This window comes from Monodon monoceros, unplaced genomic scaffold, assembly GCF_005190385.1.
Source record: "Monodon monoceros isolate NGI ecotype Baffin Bay Population unplaced genomic scaffold, NGI_Narwhal_1 Super_Scaffold_16, whole genome shotgun sequence".
NCBI classification, from domain to species: domain Eukaryota; kingdom Metazoa; phylum Chordata; class Mammalia; order Artiodactyla; family Monodontidae; genus Monodon; species Monodon monoceros.
The window spans coordinates 43,760,260-43,784,402 of NW_021703772.1; the positions used below are offsets into that span (position 1 = coordinate 43,760,260).

Genomic DNA, 24,143 nt, shown 5'->3' on the forward strand with positions numbered 1-24,143 from the left:
GAATGAAGCTTATTTCCAGCATAATCACCTAATACTGACAACCTTAGAGTAAGATGATGTTCCCGATTGTCAGCTTTATCAGTAGGAAAATATAAATCCAAACTCTTTAGAAGATAACCAAACTAGAAGGTTTAAGCCTTGAAGAGTTAAATTTTAGTCTCGAAAATTACTGTTTTTTCATATTCATCCCCCTCCTCCCAACCAACCTGCATGATGTAATGTCACTGTGGGTGTCCTCCCAGAATTTCTCTGCCTCTATGTAGCAGAATAGGGTTTTACTGTCACTGTCTGGAATCTCTTGTCCTGCCTCCCCTTTCTTGTCCTCTCTACCCTGTGTCCCATACCCAGGGCTGGCTGGCTTGAACGGATCCTAGCTGGCATTCCTTGGAATTCCCACCCTAAGCAGAGGGCCCAAGCTACCATCACGGGACACTTCTCATGCCACAGTGGTAGCAAAAGCAACCAGAGTGAAGACGTGGCCGAGAGTCAATGACCTGAGCAACATGTGGCAGGAGCTGTCACACCCCATGCCCAGTGCTCACCCAGAAGTGGCAAAGCTGATGACACACCTGTTCCTTCTTCCAAGACACGACTTTGGGCACTAGTATCTCTGATTGTGAGAGTCCTACACTTGAAAGTGCTCATCTCTTCTAAGAAACCATCTCAAATGTCCCCAGGTATAACTGATCCTATCTCACCATCTCAAATGTCCCCAGGTATAACTCTTCCTCTGTTATACTCTTTGTTTCCATTAGAGTACTTGTCACAATCTACAAGTGCTATACACAGAAGACCGTGAGTTCCTGGGAGGCAAGGACTGTGTCTTTTTCATCTTGTACTCAAAAGGAGCCTGCCTTATTCAAGTGCTCAGTGAATTATAGTAAAGTAATTTAATATAATCTTATGTAAATGGATAAAACATGAGGACAAAAAGAAGCACTATTTCCATGAAAACAGTGTTTCTCGATGGGCCACCATCATTTTGGATGCTATAATTCTTTATCATATGGGACCCACCCATTCACCGGGGGATGTTTAGGATCCTGGCCCTTGGGCGCTAAGTGACAAGTCTCTGAAAAAACTAAAATGCCCCCTCACACATTTCTAAACACCTCCTATTGGGAAGCACTAGATAAGTCCCTTAAAACAAAGGCTTCCTGGTCACTGTATCATAAAATGTCCTGTGTGTGTGTGTGTGTGTGTGTCTCCATATTCAAGTTATATTAGTACCTAAACAAATCTAGAAGGAGACAGACACCAAACCATGATCAATGGTTACCTTGGAGATTTGTGATTACAGACCATTCATTGTCTAAGGAGTGTATTTCTGTAGATTTTGAGTTTGCATAGTGAGTTATGTACTTTTTGAAAATCAGGTAAAAATAACATTTAAAAGATGGGGAAAAAACTATCAAATTAGGCATGGGAAGGCAGCCATTAAAAACTTAGGTTAAAATAATAAAAAAACTTGGGCTTCCCTGGTGGCGCGGTAGTTGAGAGTCCACCTGCCGATGCAGGGGACACGGGTTCGTGCCCCGATCCGGGAAGATCCCACATGCCACGGAGCGGCTGGGCCCGTGAGCCATGGCCGCTGAGCCTGCGCGTCCGGAGCCTGCGCTCCGCAGCGGGAGAGGCCACAACAGTGAGAGGCCCGCGTATCGCAAAAAAAAAAAAAATAATAATAATAATATAAAAACTAATAGAATTCTGTACCCAAATTGTTTTTAAAGTATCTTTATGTCTGTGTTCCACACAAAAGAAATCAAAACTGATGGAAATCATAACCGCAATAACAGAATCATTTTCAAAGAAAATGTTTGGCCCTACAACCAAAGATTAGCAAATGTTTTTATATTTTTGTGTTTCAAAATGTTTAAGTTGTGAATATGTTACATTCTTATCATTAAGCCACCAACCACTAACTATTTGATACTGTCACCTAAAGCGAGCTAAAAGTCACTGCAGAACAGCAAGTACAGCATTGTAATCCTCACGTCAGGGAAGGAGAGTTACATACACATGTATTATGCACTTACATGTGAAGAGACTATCTCTGGAAGAAGACACTAGAACCTCATATCACTGATGGGCTCTGGGTGCGGGGTGGAGCTGGGGGACTGTCCCAAAGGTGGGAGAGAGACTTTACTGAATATCTTTTAGAACTCTTGAATCTCTTCCCATGTGTGTATCTACTTTCTCAAAGAATAGAGATTAGTCACTGTGCTTCATGTAGCTATAAATAGGCACAGTAAATGATGTATGATGCTTGACCCATGGTTTTCCAACCTGAAGGGATCATTATCTGGGTTTCTATTTTGGTTTAAAAATAATACAACATTCTAGCTTAATTAATATTCAATATTATTTCTATCTTTTGAATCTGTTATGAGATTGGGTGTAAGTCAAAGACTCATACAAATTAGTTAAGAAAGGCACATGAAATATTCAGCATTGCCATGATTGTGCTCTTTCTGGGCAAAGAAAATTGGCAGTCTATAGAGATAAACTTAAGAAAAGTATTCATTTGGTTCAAGAGCCACTTGGATCATCAGAAAGTATTATATGTAATACAATGGGAACCTTTGAATCAAAACCGCTAAGAAGCACCAAAAAAAAGATTCTATTATAAAACATCTTTTTTGGGAGACTATCTGGCACAGTGCGCTGTCTAGCTTCTGTCCTCTAGCCACATGAATTCCCAGTGGACCCACTGGGCCACTGTCCCCACCCATCCCTACCTGTGACCTGATTCCTGCTCCTCCTTCAGATCTCACTCAGCTCCTTATACATGATCACATCATGTGCCTCTCCTCATAACCCTTATCTCAGTTGTAACGGTACACTGACAACTTGACTGTATGCTCCATGCAGAGTGATGTCTATTTCATATTATGTCGGCTCAGATTTATCTCGTGTGCCTGACGCATAGCAGGCACTCAATAAATATTCATGCACTAGAGGGAAAATATAAATACTTTAAACAGAACATCACACAACAAATATTTATTGAATGAACATACTCTGTGTTAAGTGCCAGGCATGTGGTAGTGAACACGATATAAATGTAAACTATGCATATACTATACCTGTAATTATATGTGTATGTAGGCACCTATTATATTGGTAATTATATATGCATACTTGTAATTATATATATATGTATAATAAGATACTTGATCATGGTACAGGAATAAGTGATGGGTATGTAAAAGAATGAACTGACTTATAAAAGAGGCCTAGAAATAGAATGATTAAAAACATGGATGTCCACATTTGGCTATATTTTTGATTAATGTTAACAGGCTACGCTCGAAGATAAGTATTCAGTCACTTATGTGGACAAGGAAGAGTCCAACGAATAACTGACTATAGTTTGCTTTTGCAGGGCATCCCGAAGCACCATGCAATGGATCCTCAACACATGTGCACAAGCAGATAACAAGGATCTTGGGTACCCACAAGCCTATCTCACCAGAATAAGAGTTAGCATGTAAGCCACAAAGCTCAAAGAGTCAGTGGCACTGCCATACCAACCACAGCATAGCCAAAGGGATCACCAATAGAGACCCTGGAAGCCACCAAGCTTCTATCGCCAAACAGGTGTATGTAGCTGGCCATTGACCCATCTTTGCAGAACAGAGAATAAGAACCACACTGTATATCAGAAGAGTAAACGGGGGAAAAAGAATATTCATCTAGCTATGTATGTTTTCTGCAGCTACTAATACTTCCTTCTATTTTTTCCTGCTAGAAAAAGAAAAGATAAAAGTGAAGTCTCAGTCTCTGCTGGTCTTAAGTCATTCTTTATTTTGCTGCCTTCAAATCTTTCCTCTTCAAATGACAGATAAGCTAAGCTAAGAGTATAATACTAGTAACCGTCAGCCGGGTCACAGTGCTGGTTCCTGGCCATATTTACATCTTTGCATTACTATTTTAGTTTATCTGCCCACTTTTTCTTAGCTTGCGTATATCTCTAGGTAGAAAAATAAGGATGCTTAAAACAAAATAGAACCTTGCTTAATGGAACCCAACCACTTAAAAGATACAATATGCTGTTTTGTTGTTATACCTTCCATTAGGGTAAAAGTCAAATGACCAAACACACATACATAGACAGCACACACCCACGTACACCATGATTTTGTTTAAAAATTTTCCATGTGATGGCCTGAGGTATACATAAAATACAAATTCTATAATTTCCAAACAAGAATCATTGACATTTGTCATAGCAATTAATTTGAAAAAGGCCATAAGAGTTTTAGTTGACCCTAAGCTAAATTTGAGGGAACTAAACAAGTTCATCAAAATTCAGGCTGAAGGAATATCATGACCAAACCAAAAGGACATAATAATCCTACTGTTCTTGACTTTGGCCAGACCACAGCAGGAAGTGGGTACAATTAGGAGATCGCTGACAAAAAAAAAAAAAAAGAAAAGAAAGGAGTCTGAATGAGGGGGAAGATTAAAAAGAGGAGAGTCTGGGATAAGATGTTCTGGGGAAGATCCCTGAGGGAGTTGGAGAAGCAAAGCGGCAGGAGGGACATTCAAATATCTGAAGGGCTTTACTGCTGAACAGGGTGTGGGCTGTGTTAGCCCACACCTGAGAGCAGTCAGTACAATACTGTTGTTTTAGCTGCTAAGCAGAAAATAAGGGAATGCGGCATTCTCTCTTTTCAACTGGACTTGATCCTGGGAAGATGTGGACCTGCCTGGGACCTCCGGTGTAAGCCTAGAAATGAAGCCTACCCAACAGGAGGCAGAGCTAGTAGATGGAGAGACCAGGCTCTGATCACATCATTTGAGACCCGGTTAAAGCCACACCTAAGGCCATCTGCTAGACTTTTAAGTTAGACAATACACTCCTTGTTTTGCTTAAGCCACTTTGGGTAAGGTTTTCTGCCACCTCAAGTGAAAGAGTCCTAAGTGACACAAGATCTTAGCTACCTTGTGAGATAGCAAGTTCCATATCACTAGAAGGGGCCAAACAAAGGCTTAGTAACAATCTGCCAAGGATTAGGGGGAAGTGAACCAAACTGGGATGAAGCTAGGCCTACCTGACTGTATTATTTTGCTAGGGCTACTGTAACAAATACCACAGAGTGCGTGGCTTAAACAACAGAATTTATTTTCTTATAATTCTGGAGGCTCTAAGTCTGAGATCAAGGTGTTGGCAGGATTAGTTTCTTCTGAGGCCTCTCTCTGTGGCTTGTAGATGGCTAACTTTTCCCTGTGTCCTCACGTGGTCTTCCCTCTGCATGTGTCTGTGTCCCAATCTCTTCTCCTCATTAGGACATCAGTCATATTGGATTGGGATCTCCCCTAACAGCCTCATTTTAATTTATCTCTTTAAAGACCCTATCTCCAATGCAGTCACATTCTGAGGTACTGGGGAATAGGGCTTTAACAGATATGCATTTTCAGTGAACACAATTCAGCTCACAAAAATGACCTCCAAGGCTACTTACAACTCCAACATGAAACAAAATTTAGTAAAGAGTGTCAGTTTTTTTTTGTTGTTTTGTTTTACTCAAGAGCCATTAACTCTGTGGGCCAGAAATAGAGCCTGTGATACCAGTGGCAGCTTCTCTGGCCTCTAAAGTCAGGGAGTGAGTCTGCACCCTTAGCAGACGATTGTTAGCATTTTGTACAACCCAACCTGACTATATTTATTCATTTACGTTATCTAGGGGATTGCTATTTACTTTTCCAGGGGTTGGTGTAAAATGAAAGGCTTTGACAAACAGTGCTAATAAATGTGTTTTCACAAGGGGCAGCACAGTGGGACGTATGCTGCACCTGGGCTGAAGTGGTGGAATCCGGGGCACGGGCATCCTGGAAGTGGACTTTTCTCAGGAATGGTCCTAACTGCCCGGGCTCTACTACAGGGGTTTTGAAAAGATCAAATAAGCACGTCAAGAAAAACTGCAAACATCTTGCAAATGTGTAAACTACCATTAAATACAATGCACATATTTCACCAAGAGCAGCCAAGTCTTTCACAAATTCTGTCTGAGCCAGCGCATGGAGAAATGTCTAAGGTTTAGGATTCTAACTTCCATTCAAGTCAGCTGGTGTCGGAGAAACAAAATTCTCTACACACCGATCCCAACGACTGCTACCATAAATCACATCCCCAGTCACTGGCTAGACAGTCTGTTGTCATGGCATGGCCTGGATGAGTTGGCATGAATGGCTGTGTGTACATTTCTGACTTATCAGCAAAAACCATTCAAAGCCTGAGTCCTTGGCAGGGTGGGCAGGGAGGGGTAAGATCTGATGTGTGGTTTTTCACACACTGAAACCAAGCAAAGTAAAAAGTTAGATCATTAGAGGTAGAACTAAACAAAGACACAACATCAAGTCCAATCCTCTTATGTTAGAGAGACAAGGAAATAGAGGTCCAGAGAGGTAGAATGGGGCCACTGTTAGTGGGCCAGTGGAAGGTCAAGGTCCCTGCCCCCTTGCCCTAGGGCTCTTTCGGCAGGTAATAACAATGTGCTGTGTTCCTACACCAAGGCCCCTGCGTGAAGTCAAACCTAGACACGGACTTGAAGAAACGCCTCTGGATTGGACCAGTGGAGACAGGGACTGGTTGTGTTGGCCTAGTTACGCTTCTGGTAGCAGCTGTGCACTTGGATTAAGGAAGTTGGGTGTATGTTTGAGTTGACTTTAGAAGATGGTTAATATTTTAAACTTTGATGAATGATTAGTAGGAATGAGGTAAGAGAAAAGTAGAAAAACAAATGCCACTCAACGGCTGCCCAATATCCTGGATCACAAAAGAAAAATTTACCCAGCAAAGTTTTGTGTTCTGAGATGAAATGGACCAAAAGACCATTTCTACTGATGTAGCCCCAGAGGCCTCAGGTATCAAGGCAGAGGCAGGACACAGGATGAGCCAGGATTTCTGCCTCCACCTGTGGGCTGGACAAGGGCTGCCTCGAGCAAGCAGACTTTGAAATCAAATAATCAGAAGTTGACTGTAGGGTTTGGGTTGCATAAGGAGCAGAAACTATGCAGGGGCACATCCCCATTCCCCACCCCCAACCCCACACAGAGAACAGGACTGTGAGAGGAGAACAAAGACAGGGGAAGTTCAGGAGGCTGCGTCTTGAGTAGATCCGACCACAGGCACAAGCTCTGCTCACCACGCCTGCAGGTCTCTAGATGAGCCTGGGAAGTCTCCGAGATGGGCTCACCCCCCAGGGGCGCTGAACGGCGCCCCGATCTTCTCCATTCCTCGACCCCTGAGGTGGCTCCACAGAACCCACTGGGAGGGGTCTCAACTGCTCCAGCAACACTGGGTTTGGGGCCATCTCCCTCTCTTTCTTGAAATTTCACTTCCAGACTTAATTCAATGTGATCCCAACTCACAATGCTAAACATCTTCCCTGAAGTGACAATGAACTTCTGGATCTTTCAAGTATGGAAAAAATAATGCAAATACAATTACAATAAATTCCTGCCCCAAACTTGTCAACTAACAGATTTTTGTGACTAGGAATTCTGTGCTATTCTTTTTGAAAACAGGGAACTTAACTGAAAGGTAGATTTTGTTCAAGCCACTTCTGTCCCCTCTTTTTGTGACATTCGGGAAGAAAGAGCATCAACATCAGTGGTCTTGAGGCTTCTGTTTGCTGCAGGCCCCTCCCCATGCCCATCCCCCCATACGAACGTTTTTGTAATATTCTCCAGTTCTTTCGCATTTTCCCCACTTAGTATCTCATTTATTCCTGCCAATAATCTTCTGAGATAGGAAAGGCAAGAGTTATCGTTCATTCATTTTTACAGCTGAAGAAATCAAGGCCCTGAAAGGTTAATAACCAAGTTGCAAGGTCTAAATAAATTGCAGAACCAAGACTCAACTCTAGGTCTTCTGCTGTCAAATCCCAGGCCCTTTCCATCGTCAGCAGAGCCCCTCCATCATGAGTGTAAGACTTTGATGGGAACTCAGGGAAATTTAAAAGGTGCTCTTTTTCACACAGAAAAATATTAATGGCCACCCTACCTTAAACATCTTGTTTCACAGAGATTTGCTGTAATATTCTCTCTGTACTTGAAACAAATTGTTAGGTTTCTAACAAAATCTCATTAACAGAACTAAGAATAACTCAATTATTAATAATTACTTAATAGTAATGAAAGAGTAAGAGTAATTAATAGTAACTTGATTGAGTAATGAAATAGTAATGATACTGGTCTTCATCTACTTTGATGAATACCACCATTGCTCTTGATAAACTGAAAAGAGCATGGGAATTATAAGCCAGAGACCCTGGGCTGAGTCCCTACTCCATCACTCAGAAGGGTGGACCTTAGGCAAATCATAGCAAATCTGTTCCTTCCTAGGCTTTCATGGTAGCTCTGACCAACCAACCAGTATACCTGCTACCAGGAATATGTACACAAGCAGAAGAATAAGTTTGCCACTGCCAGACCCACTCTAACTGTCATCCCCATGTTGGGCCACAGGTCCCTCCTACTCTAGTGTCCTCTGACTCTTAGAATCTTTGGGAATCCCAGCCATCTATACCCTCCTCAGGCTCTCCTTGCTCTATCTGTTTAGGCACATGTCTTAGTCTGCTCAGGCTGCCACAGCCTGCTCTGGGTGGCTTAAACAACAGAAATTTATTTTCTCACAGTTCTGGGGGCTGGAAGTCTGAGACCAGGGTGCCAGCACTGTCAGTTTCTGGTGAGGACCCTCTTCCTAGCTTGCAGATGGCTACCTTCTCACTCTGTCCTCACATGGCTCAAAGAAAGAGCTAGAGCAAGCTCTCCAGTGTGATTTCTTATAAGGGCACTAATCCCATCATGAGGACCCCATGCTCATGGCCTCATCTAACCTTAATTATCTCCCAAAGGTCCCAACTCCAAATACCATTATATTGGGGGTCGGGGCTTCAACATATGAATTTGGGGGGACACAATTCAGTCCACAGCAACACAGTTCTCTACCCTAATACCCACACTCTCTAACACAATTAGGAACAGACCCTGGGGCTCCATGAACCCTGACTGCAGGTTCTCAGGGGCTCCACCCCAGGCCCCCTGGGAGTCAACATGGTCTTTCCACCAATGGAGGATATCAGGCTCTCATCAAACCACTGTAAAATGAATATAAGAAAACTTAACAGTTTTGCAAGGTGGTTGTAACAATAAAAATATTTATGAAAACTGTATAAATTGTAAAGTCTACAATAATATTATTTCCATTTATTTTTATTGGTGATCTAGAAATTGGAAATGGAAACAATGATTTTCTGATTTAGCCTAATGAGGAAACTGAGCATAAAATTGTTCCCTATTAAAGATACAAGAATCTTCTTTGTGGAATAAAGTATAGTCCACCTATTAGTAGCATTCCTGAGGTAAGGCAATAAAAACAATCCTACACTCGGGCATTTGTGTTAAATACAATAACAATGATTTCTTTGCTGTTATAGTCTTGGCTTGATTTCTTTCTCAGTTTACACTGTACTTAACAGATAAGCACTAGGCACAGAAAATCACACCTAAGCCATTAGGCTATTTTGGGCATCATATTCCCTCTGGTACTGTGGTTCTCCAGGCCCACAGAAACGCAGGGGCCACAGTTCTGAGGGTGAATGGAGGCTCACTGTAGGATGAAGGTCTTGAGTTATGAGTGAATAACATCAAGAGAACATTAAAGATAGAGCCATCGGGCTTCCCTGGTGGCACAGTGGTTGAGAGTCCCCCTGCTGATGCAGGGGACACGGGTTCGTGTCCCGGTCCGGGAAGATCCCACATGCCGCGGAGCGGCTGGGCCCGTGAGCAATGGCCGCTGAGCCTGCGCGTCCGGAGCCTGTGCTCCGCAACGGGAGAGGCCACAGCAGTGAGAGGCCCGCGTACCGCAAAAAACCAAAACAAAACAAAAAAAAGATACGCCATCAAGACTTCATGTTCTGACTTTAGAATATAATTTTCATCCCCATCTTAGAAGCACTGAACTTGTCGCTTCCCAACAGTCCTGTTCTATGGCACTGCTTCCAGAAGTAACACTGATAGCAACATGTTTCTTGTTTGAGGTAGACGATTTCCCAAAGCAGATTTACTAGCTGAGGGGAAGGGAAGGGAAGGGAGGGGACAGGAGTAGAGGAGGGAGATGATTACAGAAACCTCACATCACTGGGACGGAGCTAGCTGTTCTACATGCCAGTGTTTTGCACAGATGTCTCTAGCCTCATCCTCTCTCCCAAGATCTAGCCTTATAAATGCAACTTCCCAGTGGGCATCATCTCATAGGATTTCCACAAGTCCCATACTCCAGAACTGATACCCCTTCCCTGGGTTCCCTTGCTTGGTGAGTGGCACCACCGCCCACCTGATATCCAATTCATAAGATAACTCTTTCTCATCCCACCTACAGTAGGCTCTGCCCAAAAGAACTCTCAATTTTATTTGCTTTACTCTATTCCAACTCCCAATGTCTTAGGTGCCTAAGTTAACACTTCTGTAGCATCCAGCATTTTCTTTTTGTTTTATGGTCATCCGCCCCCTACCAGAAAATGAACTCCATGAAAGAGGGACCTTGTCTGTCTTGTTCAACACTGTATCCCTAGAACAGAATCTGGTCATGTAATAAAAGCTTCTTTAAAGAAATATTGAATTGAACACAATACTTAATTGTGAATTAACTCTTTCTAAATGATACCTAGTCATCATTAAAAACAGTTTTTGCCACTTATATTCGGTGTGAGTTGGTTTAATCACCTTACTGTCTTCCTAACACTGCTTGAGGGTGGCTAATCTGGAGGAATGAGAGTTTCACTGGGGGTAAAAGGGATAATTTGAGAGAATGGGGCATTTTAGAGGAATGGAGATCTTACCAGGAGGGTGCTGGTGACAGATGAAAAAGTTGTACCAGGCACTGATCACTCAGAGCAGAAAAGAGTAAGATGAAGAGGTGAGACTGGGTTGCATTAAGGGACAAAATACTGGCCAATCTAAGTCTATGTGCCTATGAATCTATAAGGCAGCTGAGAACATAGGCTTTGGAGTCTGAGTGGCTAGGTTTGAATCCTACCTCTGCTATTTACTAGCTGTGTCACCGTGGAAAACCTATCTTACCATTCTGAACTTCCCCTCTCTAAAACAGACATAGCAATGCCTAACTCACAAGGCTGTTACAAGGATGAAATGAGGGCTTGAAGGTAAAGTGTTTAGCACAGTGCCTTGGTGAGCACTTGTATGTATAAGTGCTGAAATGCCAGTGTAATAGCTATTATTATTTTTATTAATAATATATATATATATATTTTTTTTTTTTTTGCGGTACGCAGGCCTCTCACTGCTATGGCCTCTCCCATTGCGGAGCACAGGCTCCGGACGCGCAGGCTCAGCGGCCATGGCTCACGGGCCCAGCCGCTCCGTGGCATGTGGGATCTCCCCGGACCGGGGCACGAACCCGTGTCCCCTGCATCAGCAGGCGGACTCTCAACCACTGCGCCACCAGGGAAGCCCCTATATTATTAATATTATACTGTAATTATATTTTTTGTTAAGGTTGGAGGTTTTTTAATTTAAAATTTTTATCTTCTGTTTATCTTCTAGAGTCTAGGGCTATTCTGAAATTTTGAAGTTGCTAAAAAAAAAAAACCTTCATCTGGGATTGAAGGCATTAAATCAACAAAGGTCGTGCATGAGTCACCAGCTTATGACTCATAGATCAACTCATAATTTCTCTGAAACTCAGAGGATGAAGTAAAATAGGACTTTTCTAAACTAGGGCAGGATACACAATAATAAATGCTCCACCCATGTAAGTGTTTTAAAGAAATACCAAAGTAGAAATGTGTTCATGTCACCTCTTGCTCACATTCACCAATGGCTTCCCACTTCTCTCAGAAAAACATTCTCTCTCTCAGTGTGACCTGGAGGCCTTGCACAAGCCCTGCCCACCTCGCTGACTTCTATTATTCTTCACTCTCTCCTTAGGCCATTCACACCTGTGGCTTCCTCATCTTCACTGGGTGGCTTCTATTCAAATATCTCTCTGCTCAAGTGTCTCTTCCTCAGATGAAGGCCGCCGCCCGGCTGACTCAAGCCGAAACACTTGCCTCTCCTCAGTCGTTCTGGGAACCCTCATCCTGCATTAATTTTGCCATGTATCGCTCATCGTTATCAGCAATGAAATAATCTGTTTCGTGTTTACTGTCTACCCCAATAGGTTAGTTCCATGAGGACCAGGCTTTGTCTATCTTATTACACACTCCATATACCCCCAGGGCCTAGAAAAGTGTCTGTCACCTAGTGTGTGCTTAATAAATACTTGTTGAAGGAGTGAATTAATAATAACAATAAAATTGATAATACTACCTGCTGTTTACCGTTGAGCACTTACTATGTGCTAGGCATTACCTCATTCATCTTAATGCTATGAAGTTAGATACAATTATTACCACCACTTTACTAAGGAGGAATCTGAGGCTTAACAAAGCTCAATTGCTAACTTACCCAAGGTCAGACATACAGTTGAGTGTGGGCTTTGAACCTAGGTCAAATGCACACATACACACACAGACACGCACACACAAACACGTGTGCACTCTTTACAGGTGAACTGGCGAAAAGAAGAATATAAGGAAACAGCATAGCTACTAGACTACTCGGCACTCCTGCCAGGGCTTGGGAAGATGACTGGAGTCAAAACGGGACCCATCTGCCTCCTGCTCTTGTTCGTTCTCCTTAAAGGAGTGAAATGCTTGGCCAACATCCACAGCTGTAACCCAGAGCCATGCCAACCCTCCATCGCTGAGGAGTCCTCACTGCACTCAGCAGTCCACAACACACAGGAGCATGGTCCAAAGACACAGCCCCCAGACAAACGCAACCGAACGCTGACACGTCCCAAAAATGTCTGAGCTTCCATCTACATGTTATCTTTCTAAAGGAAAGAAAAAGTTAACAAGCTACTGTTTGTCAGCCTACAGATGACTATTCAAAGATGTTGTTGTCAGCAGAGAAAAGATGATTAATACTTGAGAAATAAGAATGGGGTGGTATTCTTCCTCCCAGTTGGAAAGGCTTTGGAGGGGTATGCTATGAAGTAAGCTCTAAGGATACTTCTTTTCTTATCTACTCTTCAAAGTATCCTAATGAAAGTATATAATTACAGTCTACCAAATACTCCAAGGATAAGTAGAAATATAGTTAGCCAGACTGCTTAGGTTTTTGACTTGTACAAAAAAGGCAGTAAGTTGACACTGTATGACTTGAGGTAATTAAACAGCTGGCGCAAACTCTCATACCTGGGCTCACGGTCAGCAATAAACTCCATGATCTTTGGGATATCACTTGGCTTTCTGGTACCCTGATTTCTTTTCATATATAAAGAAATATCAATATTATGATTATGACCCAAATCAGGGTTGTTGGATACATTCTGACACTAATTCCTAATGAGATAGTATAAATTTGCACCTGATTTCATTTTAAAGAGAAAGAAATAAGACCTGAGGCCATGATAATCATGTAAAGTAGGCTTTTAATCACTTAAATTTATGCTACTTAGGGAAAAATATACGGCAATATACATATTAGTGGCACAAAATCTCAATGTTTACCTGATATATGTGGATACAGTATGTCTCTTTAAAACATATACAGCTACACACACACACACACACACACACACACACACACACACACACACAGTTGGTCTTTTTATGGGAGGTTAATTATATTGATCCACTGTAAGGAGACCTAAGCTTCAAGCTATTCTCCAATATAAAATACCAAAAAAGGTAGGGAATACATATATGTAGCACCAAGAATGGAAATTATGAATATTTTGCTGTATTTCCTTAAAGAAACAAAATGTTACAGATAAAGTGGGGGCTTTCCTTGTCCTCTTTGTTCCCCATCCCAGTCCCTTCTTTTTATGTCCTGTCCAGAAAGCTAAGGCTAATATGAATTCAGAATGCATTTTCCCTCTATAAATGTAAATGTTTTTCTATACAATTAGGTATATCCATAAAAATATGTGTAACTTTTGAAATGCATTGTTAAAATCTGCATAAGTGTACCAAAGTGTGTATCATTCTGAAACTTGTTTTTTTCCCATTCAACATATTTTTGAGAGCTTTCCATGTTGACATATTGATCTAGTCCATTCCTTTTAACTTCTCCATAATATTCCATCTTATGATTATACCATATTGAATGTATCCACTCCCCAATTGATGGATATTTAGACTAATTCTCTTTCTCACTGTTAGAAAGCTGCAGTAAGCAAGTAATAAGCATCCTTGTACATGTCTTTCTGTGTGTGTATAAAGTTTTCTCTAGGCAGGTATATATATCTTAATATGCAATTTTCAAGCCATAGGAAATGTCCAACTTGCACATTACCATGGACTACTGAATTTGTCTCCACAGTGGTTATCTAGGTCATGAAAATTTGTAGGAGCTGTCTTTACTCTTGTCTGGGGCACACTTCAAGGACTACCCACCTTGCCCCATGAGATGGTGAGGGGGGCCACCTGCAACTACAAAAGCTACAGCTCATTCGGACTTAGTCCTGCTCTCTTTAACTCAGTGAGTATCTCATTCAATGCAGCCACCAAAGGTGGAAGAGAAAACAAACCAAATATGACACCAGTAACTAAAAGCCCTGGATTCACTTACACTACCTTGCAACAATGGCCTTTTATTCTGAACTATGAATAGCTCAATTACCAGTAATGCTGTTATTAACAAGTCAGCCTGGTAGCTATGATGTAATATAGTAATATATTTCTTAGCAAAGATGTTCTTTCCAGGGGGCTATAAAAACCAAATTACACCCTTTCAGCTCTTGATCATAAATTCTTCTACTTTTGAGACTCTACATCTTACAGATTAATAATGAGAATCTATACTTGAAATAGCTCTAAAAGACTTTTCCTATAAAAATGAATACCAACATCTTTGAAGGTAAAGTGGGAAAGGAACAGAAAAAAATAGAAACTTACCCACATATAAATAATAATGGCTACAATTACAATCATTCTGTATGCCAGCTATTACAGAGTTAGTCACCAAGCCCTAAAAAATAGCACAGAGAATATAAACAATCTACAGTCATCGCAAATTGGGGGGCAGAAGATCTCAATTTGACCAAAATGTTTTTGAGGAGGAATTACTTATTTTGAAAGCCACAAACAACTTTGCAGCCTTAATGATCTGTACACAACCGATAATATACCAAGTCACTGTATTTTTATCAGATCCAGTGGGTCTTGTACTCATAAGCAACATAATGTATCAGAAGATTGGCAAAGTAATAATAAAAAAACCAACTGAACTCCGAATATATGCAAGTCACTGTTCTAAGCAATTGCTGTGTTTTTATCTCATTTAGTCTTCATAAAAAAAATCAGAGGTTAGTACTAATGATACTCCTATTTACAGGTAACAAAACAGAGATACAAAAAGTAATATAACTTGTCCAAAACCACATGGTTCCAAGTGGTAGAGCCAAGCTCTGAACCCGGCAACGTGACTCCCAGCCCATGCTTGTAACCACTATGTAACACTGCCTTTCATGAATAAGGACAGGAAGAAACCTTCCCCTGGAGACAGCAGCGATTCCTCTCGCTATTTTCTTACTTTCGATCTCTGTTCCTTATATTTCCTCTCCCTTGACTTTTCCCTCTACCTTGCTTATGTCTCAGGTCCATTTATAAAACACTCCTAGAGGGCGCCTGGATCAGGTAATGGCATTGGAGGGGTGCTCAGAAAGTCATTTGCTCCTGAAGCAAGATGTGGAAACAGGTACAGCAAGTATCATACAACACAATTCCTCATAAGCATTAGGATACTTACTTTAAGCAATAAAACATAAACTAACATTTCAATAAGATCAGAAACTCAGAATAAAATCTTGGAGACAATCATAATTGATTTTCCTTAGCCCACGTCTCTTCTTTCACCACAAGGTTTCCTTGCTGATCTTATCCATATTTCTGGTTTTAACTGTCCCAAATCTGTATCCCCAATCCTAACCTCTTTGTTGAGCTTCAAGTTTTATAATAGTCAACTGTCATCTAGACACTCCCGTCTAGATGTTCCACTTTTAAGCTAAACACACCCAACACTGGATTCTAATTGCCTTACCACCCTCTCCCCAATTCTGCATCTCCTTCTTGAATTTCCTACAGGATTTAGTGGAACCACTGTACCCAAGCTGAAACATGGGGGTCTCTACATCACTTCCCACATCAAACCATTGCACTGATTTTACCTTCCTCAATTTCTGTTGCTACTGCTGCACACCAGGACTGTAACACCTCTCACTTGGACTATTTTGAGAACTTTCTCAGTGGGCTCCCTGCTTCAAAGTTACCCACTGCATTGCAAATAAATGAAAATCTGTGGCCCTCCCCTGCTCTGAACCTTGCTGTAATTCCCTACTGCACCCAGAATAAGCTCCTTTTCCTAATCCCAGCACTCATCTGGCCTTCAATCTCCCTGTCTTTTCCAACTCCCACCCTTTTAGTGCTCATCCTTGCATCCTATTAATCTGGGGCTCCCCAGGCCTAAATAAACTGTTTGTTTAACTAAACGTAACAAATATCCAGGGGTTTGATTTTTAAACAACACCGAGTAATACTCCTTTAGATTATGTGTAAATTATAATTTCAAATTTACTATGAGTTCAAATTTACTATGAGAAATTAAGCCTTAACATTTTTTTTCTATTGTGGTGAAAGTCAATTTTTAAATAAGAAGTAACACTCCATTAGGACATGAGAAGGGAAAAAAGTTGTTTAAGGTCCACCATCTTGTTTTTTTTAAAATCAAGAATTGAGTTTTTCTATTTCCATTCTATTCCTTCACTGCAGCGATTGGCATCAGAAGTTCTAAGCAGTTAAGGATTGTGTATAAGTTAGGATATAATCAGGGAAACAGGCACTGATCTTAATTCGGGGGCTTGGTTAGATAGGTGGCGGAAGAGCCAAGAAGCCAGAGTACGGTGAGAAAGCCACAGACAGCCTCCACGAGGTCCAGGTCCGAAGGATGAAGGGTGAGGGCCACGTTACCAGAACTCAAGGTCCCCCACAGCGGGCAGAGCCATAGGTGAGAGGCAGCAGCTATCAGAGATGCCGTCTGACCGGGTACAGAGGACTCCTGAGTTGAGGAGGCAGGGCTGAGAGTCTGGGAGCAGGGCTGAGTACCATAGTGGAGGGAACTACATCCAGAGAGGGCTGCAGAGATCTGCAAAGGGTTCCCCTGCAGTACTGATTCCCTGCAGTTCCCCTGCAGTCTCCAGCTGAGTACTGATCAACACCTGCCTGTGAAGAAACCACCTGAGGCCAGGGCAAGAACCACATGAAAGGATTAGAGGGCACAATCTCCAAAGCTCACACAAAGGGTAAGCTGTGACAAAGCGAGAGAGTGGCATGGACATATATACACTACCAAACGTAAGGTAGATAGCTAGTGGGAAGCAGCCGCATAGCACAGGGAGATCAGCTCAGTGCTTCGTGACCGCCTGGAGGGGTGGGATAGGGAGGGTGGGAGGGAGGGAGACCCAAGAGGGAAGAGATATGGAAACATATGTATATGTATAACTGATTCACTTTGTTACAAAGCAGAAACTAACACACCATTGTAAAGCAATTATACTCCAATAAAGATGTTAAAAAAAAAAAAAATCCCTACGGAGAGCTAGGGTTTTTTCCCTTCCTCCCTCCCTCTCATCCTCCACCTGTGCCTCTCACCAGTCTGGTGGTTAGCAGTTTTGGCTGGAATGACTGGGAACCCCAAGAGAGTCTGATGTAATTGGTCTAAGTGCAGGACGAGCATTAGGAGTTTTAAAAGCTCTCCCAGTAAGTCTAATGGTTGAGTACCACAGCAGGAGGTGAACCCAGCAGACCGGGTCCTAGAAAAAGCGGCCTGTGGAAATCTGCACCATGCCATGCAAGGTAAGGAGAGGACCTGAGAGCCAGGGGATCCAGGATCAACAAATATGGCACAAAGAGGTGGGCAGAAACAAGGAAGAGGATAGGAAGCAAAACAAACATAAACACGATCCTAAATCCTTCACTGGCTGGCTCAAATTCAGCTCCCCTGATCACCCCAGCTGCGGTTTCCTCCCTCTTATAACGCTGATTGCTATCCCTCCAATGACAAAGTGTTAACATGTGCTACCTCCCAACTGTTCTCAGTTGGTAGCCGGTGTCTTGCTGTCTGCTCTGGGTCTTCCTGCAGTGCCCACCAGGAAAGTCTGTATGTTCCTCCTCTTGCTAATTGCATCATGCACTTCCTTCTTTCCCTGACTGACTGGCTAGCTCATTTGGATTCTTGGCTACTATTAAGTAGTAATTAATGGCTAATAATGGTTAATATATTACCCCTTCCAGATAGCATGTGCATGAAAAAACTGACTTTAAGAATTTCAGGGCAGTCAGAGTTGCCTGAGTAGATTTTTGTGTGTCCCTTAAAATGTAAATAAATTTGAATCACATAACATAGGTGATGGCCTAATATTGAATAGTATGATTTATAAATTTACAAATGATTAATTGCAATGTATTTTGATCACAACCCTACTCATGGCTGCTGAAACATTCAGCAAGGTGAATATAGCCTAAAAATACATTTGTATCTCTAGTTAAAGAAATCTAGTCATCATCATTACATAAATTAGCCTAGAAATACGCTTGTAAATTCCAAAATCTTGACGTTTCAAATTAAAAGACATTTACTCTTTTTAGTGGAAATAGTAAACATTATCTTATTTGCCTGAGAAAGCCACTTTCCAAAGAGGACAGAACCCAAGGTCAAAATCAGAAATCATTTAGAGAGAGAGAGAGAGAGAGAGAGAGAGAGAGAGAGAGAGAGAGAGAGAGAGAGAGAGTGTGTGTGTGTGTGTGTGTGTGTGTGTGTGTGTGTGTTTAGACTGATAGATAGGTTTTTCCCTGAAAAACTGAGCCCAAACTGCAGAAATGTTATAATAGTAAATGGTTCAAAATTGGACATGCTGTTTTAAAAATTGTTTCCTCATTATGAATCTATATAAAAATTTGTGACAATCCACTTTTGACTCTCTTAGAATAGTTACAATCTTTGTGGTAGTGCTGACTCCTAGAAACAAACTCCCATAAGACAGTCACAGAATACTGAAAAACATGCATGCATACATAAGGGCCAGACAGATATCTCCTTATGATCCTACAAGGAAAACATAAAGACTGAATTCGTACAAAGATGATTTCTCTTCATCAACTAATGCATAATATTCTTCCAGTGAAAAGTTCAAACTTCCATCACTACATTTTCAAACCCCCAAATCTCAACCACCACTAACTGGGCTCCAAAAACTCTCACCAAAAGAAACATATCCATTCTACCTGAATACGTGGGCATAATCTCACTGCAACTATCAGAATCTTCTGAACGCAGTTAATACATTTTAATGGACAGAATAAAAATCCAGAAGAGGTAAATGACCACAAACTGATGGAACCCCAGTAGGCTTTGGGGACCAACAATGCGACAAGAGCTTTCTTCTTCCATCACATCATTAAAGAAAAAAAAAAAGATGCTTTTGTACGTAAAACTAGAAAATTAAGGTTAAGTGAGCCATTGGTTTTTACGTAATGAGTAACTTGTAATACTTAGGAAAGAAAACACAAGTGTAAGTTCATGTAATTACCAAAATTAATAGTAAACCCACTAGGATTTTATCATGTTCGGTATATACCTCAGACAAAAAGCAAAGACGGAAAAGAAACTACTTTTCTTAGCATGTAAGAAGAACCTAACAATTTCTTTGAAAATCAAACCTAGAGTCAACATTCAATTAACACTATTTAGTGATTAAATCATGATGTCTAGGAACTCCACTCATGGGTAAGACCTGACAGAGTACCTTTCTGGGAATAAATGGCTGTGGGTTTTAAACACACTATTAGCCGAGGTGAGATCCTGCTCATACCAATAACCAAGCTGAAGAAATTCATCACTGTGAGTCGGAATCATCACGGTCAATCCACACAGCTCAGAGAATGTAAACATGACCTGGACAAGGTTAAAGGACATCCCCAGCCCTTAATATTACAAGGCTTTTTTCTGATTGGTCCCAATGAGTGTGCCTCGGGGACTCTATTTCTCTGGAAACTGCCCATACAGTGCCTGACTTTGTTTGTGACAACAAAGGGGTCAAAGATTTGAGAAACAGAAGGAACAGCACACAGCCTCCCAAAGCAAAACCAAACCAAACAAGGAAAAACACTCACTATGGGGAAAAGAATGATTCTAGGTTGAAACTTCACATTAGAAAATACTTTCTTCAGTTAGTCAAAGGGAAATTAAAGGAAAAAAGATCCATGTTTCTCAAAGCTTGTATCTATTTCTCCTTTGTAATTTCTCATGGAAACAGCAGATTTAAAGATTACCACATACACACAAACACACACAGTTGCTTTCTTTTAGTTATGGCAACTTCAAATTTTAGGGACAGACATGCCATACTTTTCTATGAGGTAAGAATGCTTAAGTGTACCTGGCTCTACATTTTAGAGCCAACAGCAAAGCAGAAAGACTTATAAAGAGCAAGGTACTATTCAAACAACTTCAGACAAACATTAATGGTGAGAAACATTACACAAGAAACACTGGGCATTTATAGATTTTTTGCTTAAAAGGATTACACGGGAAATTTTAGGTAGAAGCAAGATTTTTAAATATCCCATGTCTTCGTGGCAGATAAAAACACAGAGGCTTATGTAATAATCAGAAAAAATTATGTAAGATTCTCTTCCACATAATATCATGGGTTAGGGATGATGGTGGGTCACACCACAGCTTTATTAAATATAATGGACATCTTCATATACCATATATTCAAGGTCTTTCTGTGTCAGCAAGTGGCTGAGAATAACTGAAAGCTGAAAAAACATAATCCTCTTTATCCACTTAAGCCCCTCTTCATAAATGCCTGAGACAGGTGGTCGGACCCTTCAAGGTCCATGGAATAATACAGTTGACTAAATTGGTGTTCCTATACCTGAAAACATTTACTGTAAGATTCTCTTAGCATACAGAGCAGAAACAGCATATTTTGTTTATTTGAGATAATCCAACTAGGTTCATCACTTCCTTCCTTTTGTTTCTATTTTAAAGAGAAAGAGAAACAGAAATCCCCATTCCCACCCCAACCCTACCCCCAACACAAATGATAATATCCTTAAATGTGCTCAAAGGAGCTATAAACTACGAAAAGATAAAGTTCAATTGCTGAGGGGCATCAACAGTACACATGTTCTTACCTGATGTGGCCAATCAATTCAATAAGCTTGTGACTAAAAAAATAAGCTGTCAGCTCAGACACATGGCTCAGGACTGAACAGACCCCAAAGAGGGTTGTCGTTCCATTCAGGTCCTCCAAATGCCAGTAGAGAAAGGTGAACACGAAGCCGTATCCGAAACCCATAAACCAAGCCACAAACAACACGGAGCCATACTGCACACTGCAAAGCAGCCTGATTAAGTCCCAGAAGTTGAAGGCCTGCACGTGGCTGGTGGTGGTTGGTGTCTCCTCAGAGGATTCTGTGGAGCTGTTCCTCTCTACTTGAGGGATCTCCACCTCTTTCCCTTTATTTTCACTGTTTTTGAAGTGGTTATAGCGGAACCGGAACTGAGTAGCGACGATCAAGGCCATGGTCATGAGAACCCCAAAGACGATGAAGACAATCTGGTAGTTCCGGTATTCAGGGGGCTTACACCCCTTCCCATTGATGAGCACGTCCACGTGGGTGTAGTCAATGCCAATGCCCACGGACAGCATCGCCAGGCCCCAGCCCAGGGAGCCCCACATGCGTTGCAGTCCATAGCGGTCTCTGTGCTTTCCCAGATACTGGAGTGTTACCGTGTCCACAATCGTGACAGAGGAGGCACTGAAAAATTCTCCTATTATGACAACTACCAAGATCACCAAGAATATAGCTTCTACTTCTTGTTGATCATAAACAAGAGTGACTTGGTCAGAAGGTAAAGATTTGGTGGTAGTGACAATAGAAGTGGTTGTCTCCCAGGTTGCATTTCCTGGGGGAGCAGAGGTTGCAGTGCTTGGGTTCATGGTCAAGTTCATAACATGGTCAGTAATTTCATCAGTGTGAGGCTGCAGAGTGGGCGCACTGGTCTTGTTTGGAGCTGTTGAGAAGATGACAGTTTCCATGACACTGTGCCCTGCTTCTAACATCTCTGACCCATTGTAAGGAGGCAGGTTCCTTTTCTCACGAATTCCTGGTGATGTAGTAATGGAAGAGACAATGGAGGAATTCGTTGGCAGGAGAGTGAACAGGTGACTTGAACTGGTGGGATGAGCTGTCGGAGGAATCTTTGGTACACACCGCAAGGTAGCAGGTTTGACAAATCCGATGCCCAGGTTGAATAAAACCCAACACAAAAGAGAAAAGAGGAGAACAATTTTGCCTTTTTTAAAGCGATCTGCAACTACACCCCAAAAGGGGGCACTGCAGAATTCAATGAAGTATCGAATACCTACCAGCAGCCCACTCTGGCTTGGTGACATTCCCAGCTGCTTATAATACACAGGCAAAAGGGGGTAAAGAGAGCCATATGCAGAGTAAAAGAAAAAATAAAAGACCTTGGAAATTAGAAGATCATTGTTTATTTTAACGCAATGTTTCTCTATCCAGTCTATTTCCTCCTCAGGAATAGCAGCTGTTTCAGAGGGGGAGGGTGTTTCATTGGAAGGTGGTTCTGGTTCCCTGGAAATACCATTAAAAGGATCGGCAAGCACATATTTTCTCTTCTGTTCCTCTTCATCGTCGGTTAAGATGGCAACTTTATCATCTGTCGCCATGGCTTATCACCACCATCAGAAAGTTGATGACCTTCAAAATTTTGGTTGTTGATCTGTAAAGTAAAATTTAAAAGAAGGCTCAGTATGAAAATAATAACATTTAGACATAGAGCTTCATCTTGCCGGAAACTGAGGAGTTTCAAACTACATCTAAAAATGGTAATTGTGAGAGAGAACCATCACCACTTATCACTTGCAGCCATATAGTACTGATAAAGAAAAATAGCTTTCAAAAAATCAAGTACTCGCTTTGTGGCCACTGACTGACTAATGACATCTTCTAATGACAGGTGTATAGCTCATCTCAATCTCTTCATTGATTCCTAGGGAAAATGTACAAATGACAGGGTTTATGTCCAAACCAAATAGAGAGAATTGAAAGTAAACAGTATTTATAGTTTCTTGGTTTTACTTTTCAAATAAATCCACTGCACTCTGAAGTCCAGAATTCTTAGAAAATAAAGGTAGCTAAAACCGTTCAGTGTTTAGAGAAAAACAGAAATAAGCCCTTAACCACAACCGCAAATGTGATGAGAAAGAGGGAGCCAATTGCACGTTTGCATCTGTAGTTGGTCACTACAGCCATGCCAATGATATCCTGGTAAGGAAGCAGTCTTTACGCTGCTTATATCACATACATTTTCCAGATGTGCTTTTATAGATTACAGTTTAAGAAAATGTCAGAAAAAAAACAGCAGATAGCATTTATTGAGCATGTACTCTGTGCCAGGCAACACTGAAAGATCTTTAAATGTATTAATTCATATTCATTAAAATAACCCTATTATCTTCTCCATTTTACAGATGAGAAAAATGAGGCATGGTGAGTTTAAATAACTCACATGTGGCAGAGCAAGGATGTGAACCCTAATATTATGGCTTTAGGACACATGCTCTATTACACCACACTGAACTGCCAAATACCATATTTGGATAATAAAGTGCTATTAAACCTTTTTATGAGACAGGGTGCTTCATATGAAAGATAAGCAATATATCAAAGGCATAAATTTATAGGAACTGTGCCACATTCCACCAGAATTTCCCTTTCTTCTATTATACAAATGATTAAAGAGTCAAAAGGTCTTGCTTGCATCAAGATTTGTCAAGTTGCAATGAATATAATTGGATGTAGGAGGTATACATATTAAACAGTTATTAATTCATTTCATCTTCTTTACTAGAGAGAAATAACTCCACTTGCCACCCCTTGGAACACATCTTGCTCTCCCTTTTCCCCAAATGAAGAATAAATTTCTGAAGATCTTCCAGAATCATGCTTGTAAACATTTTAAAATCTCTATAT

The 24,143-nt window shown here is 41.3% G+C and overlaps 1 protein-coding gene across 1 annotated transcript in view; it reads right to left on the minus strand.

Moving 5' to 3' along the window:
• The window catches only part of MFSD6 (major facilitator superfamily domain containing 6), a 74,346-nt gene that overhangs the window by 26,412 nt on the left and 23,791 nt on the right, over positions 1-24,143 (minus strand). The window contains exon 2 of the mRNA XM_029225751.1: positions 21,279-22,890. Coding sequence (XP_029081584.1) covers positions 21,279-22,837 — 1,559 coding nt within the window. The 5' untranslated portion in view covers positions 22,838-22,890. The remainder of the gene's footprint in view (positions 1-21,278; positions 22,891-24,143) is intronic.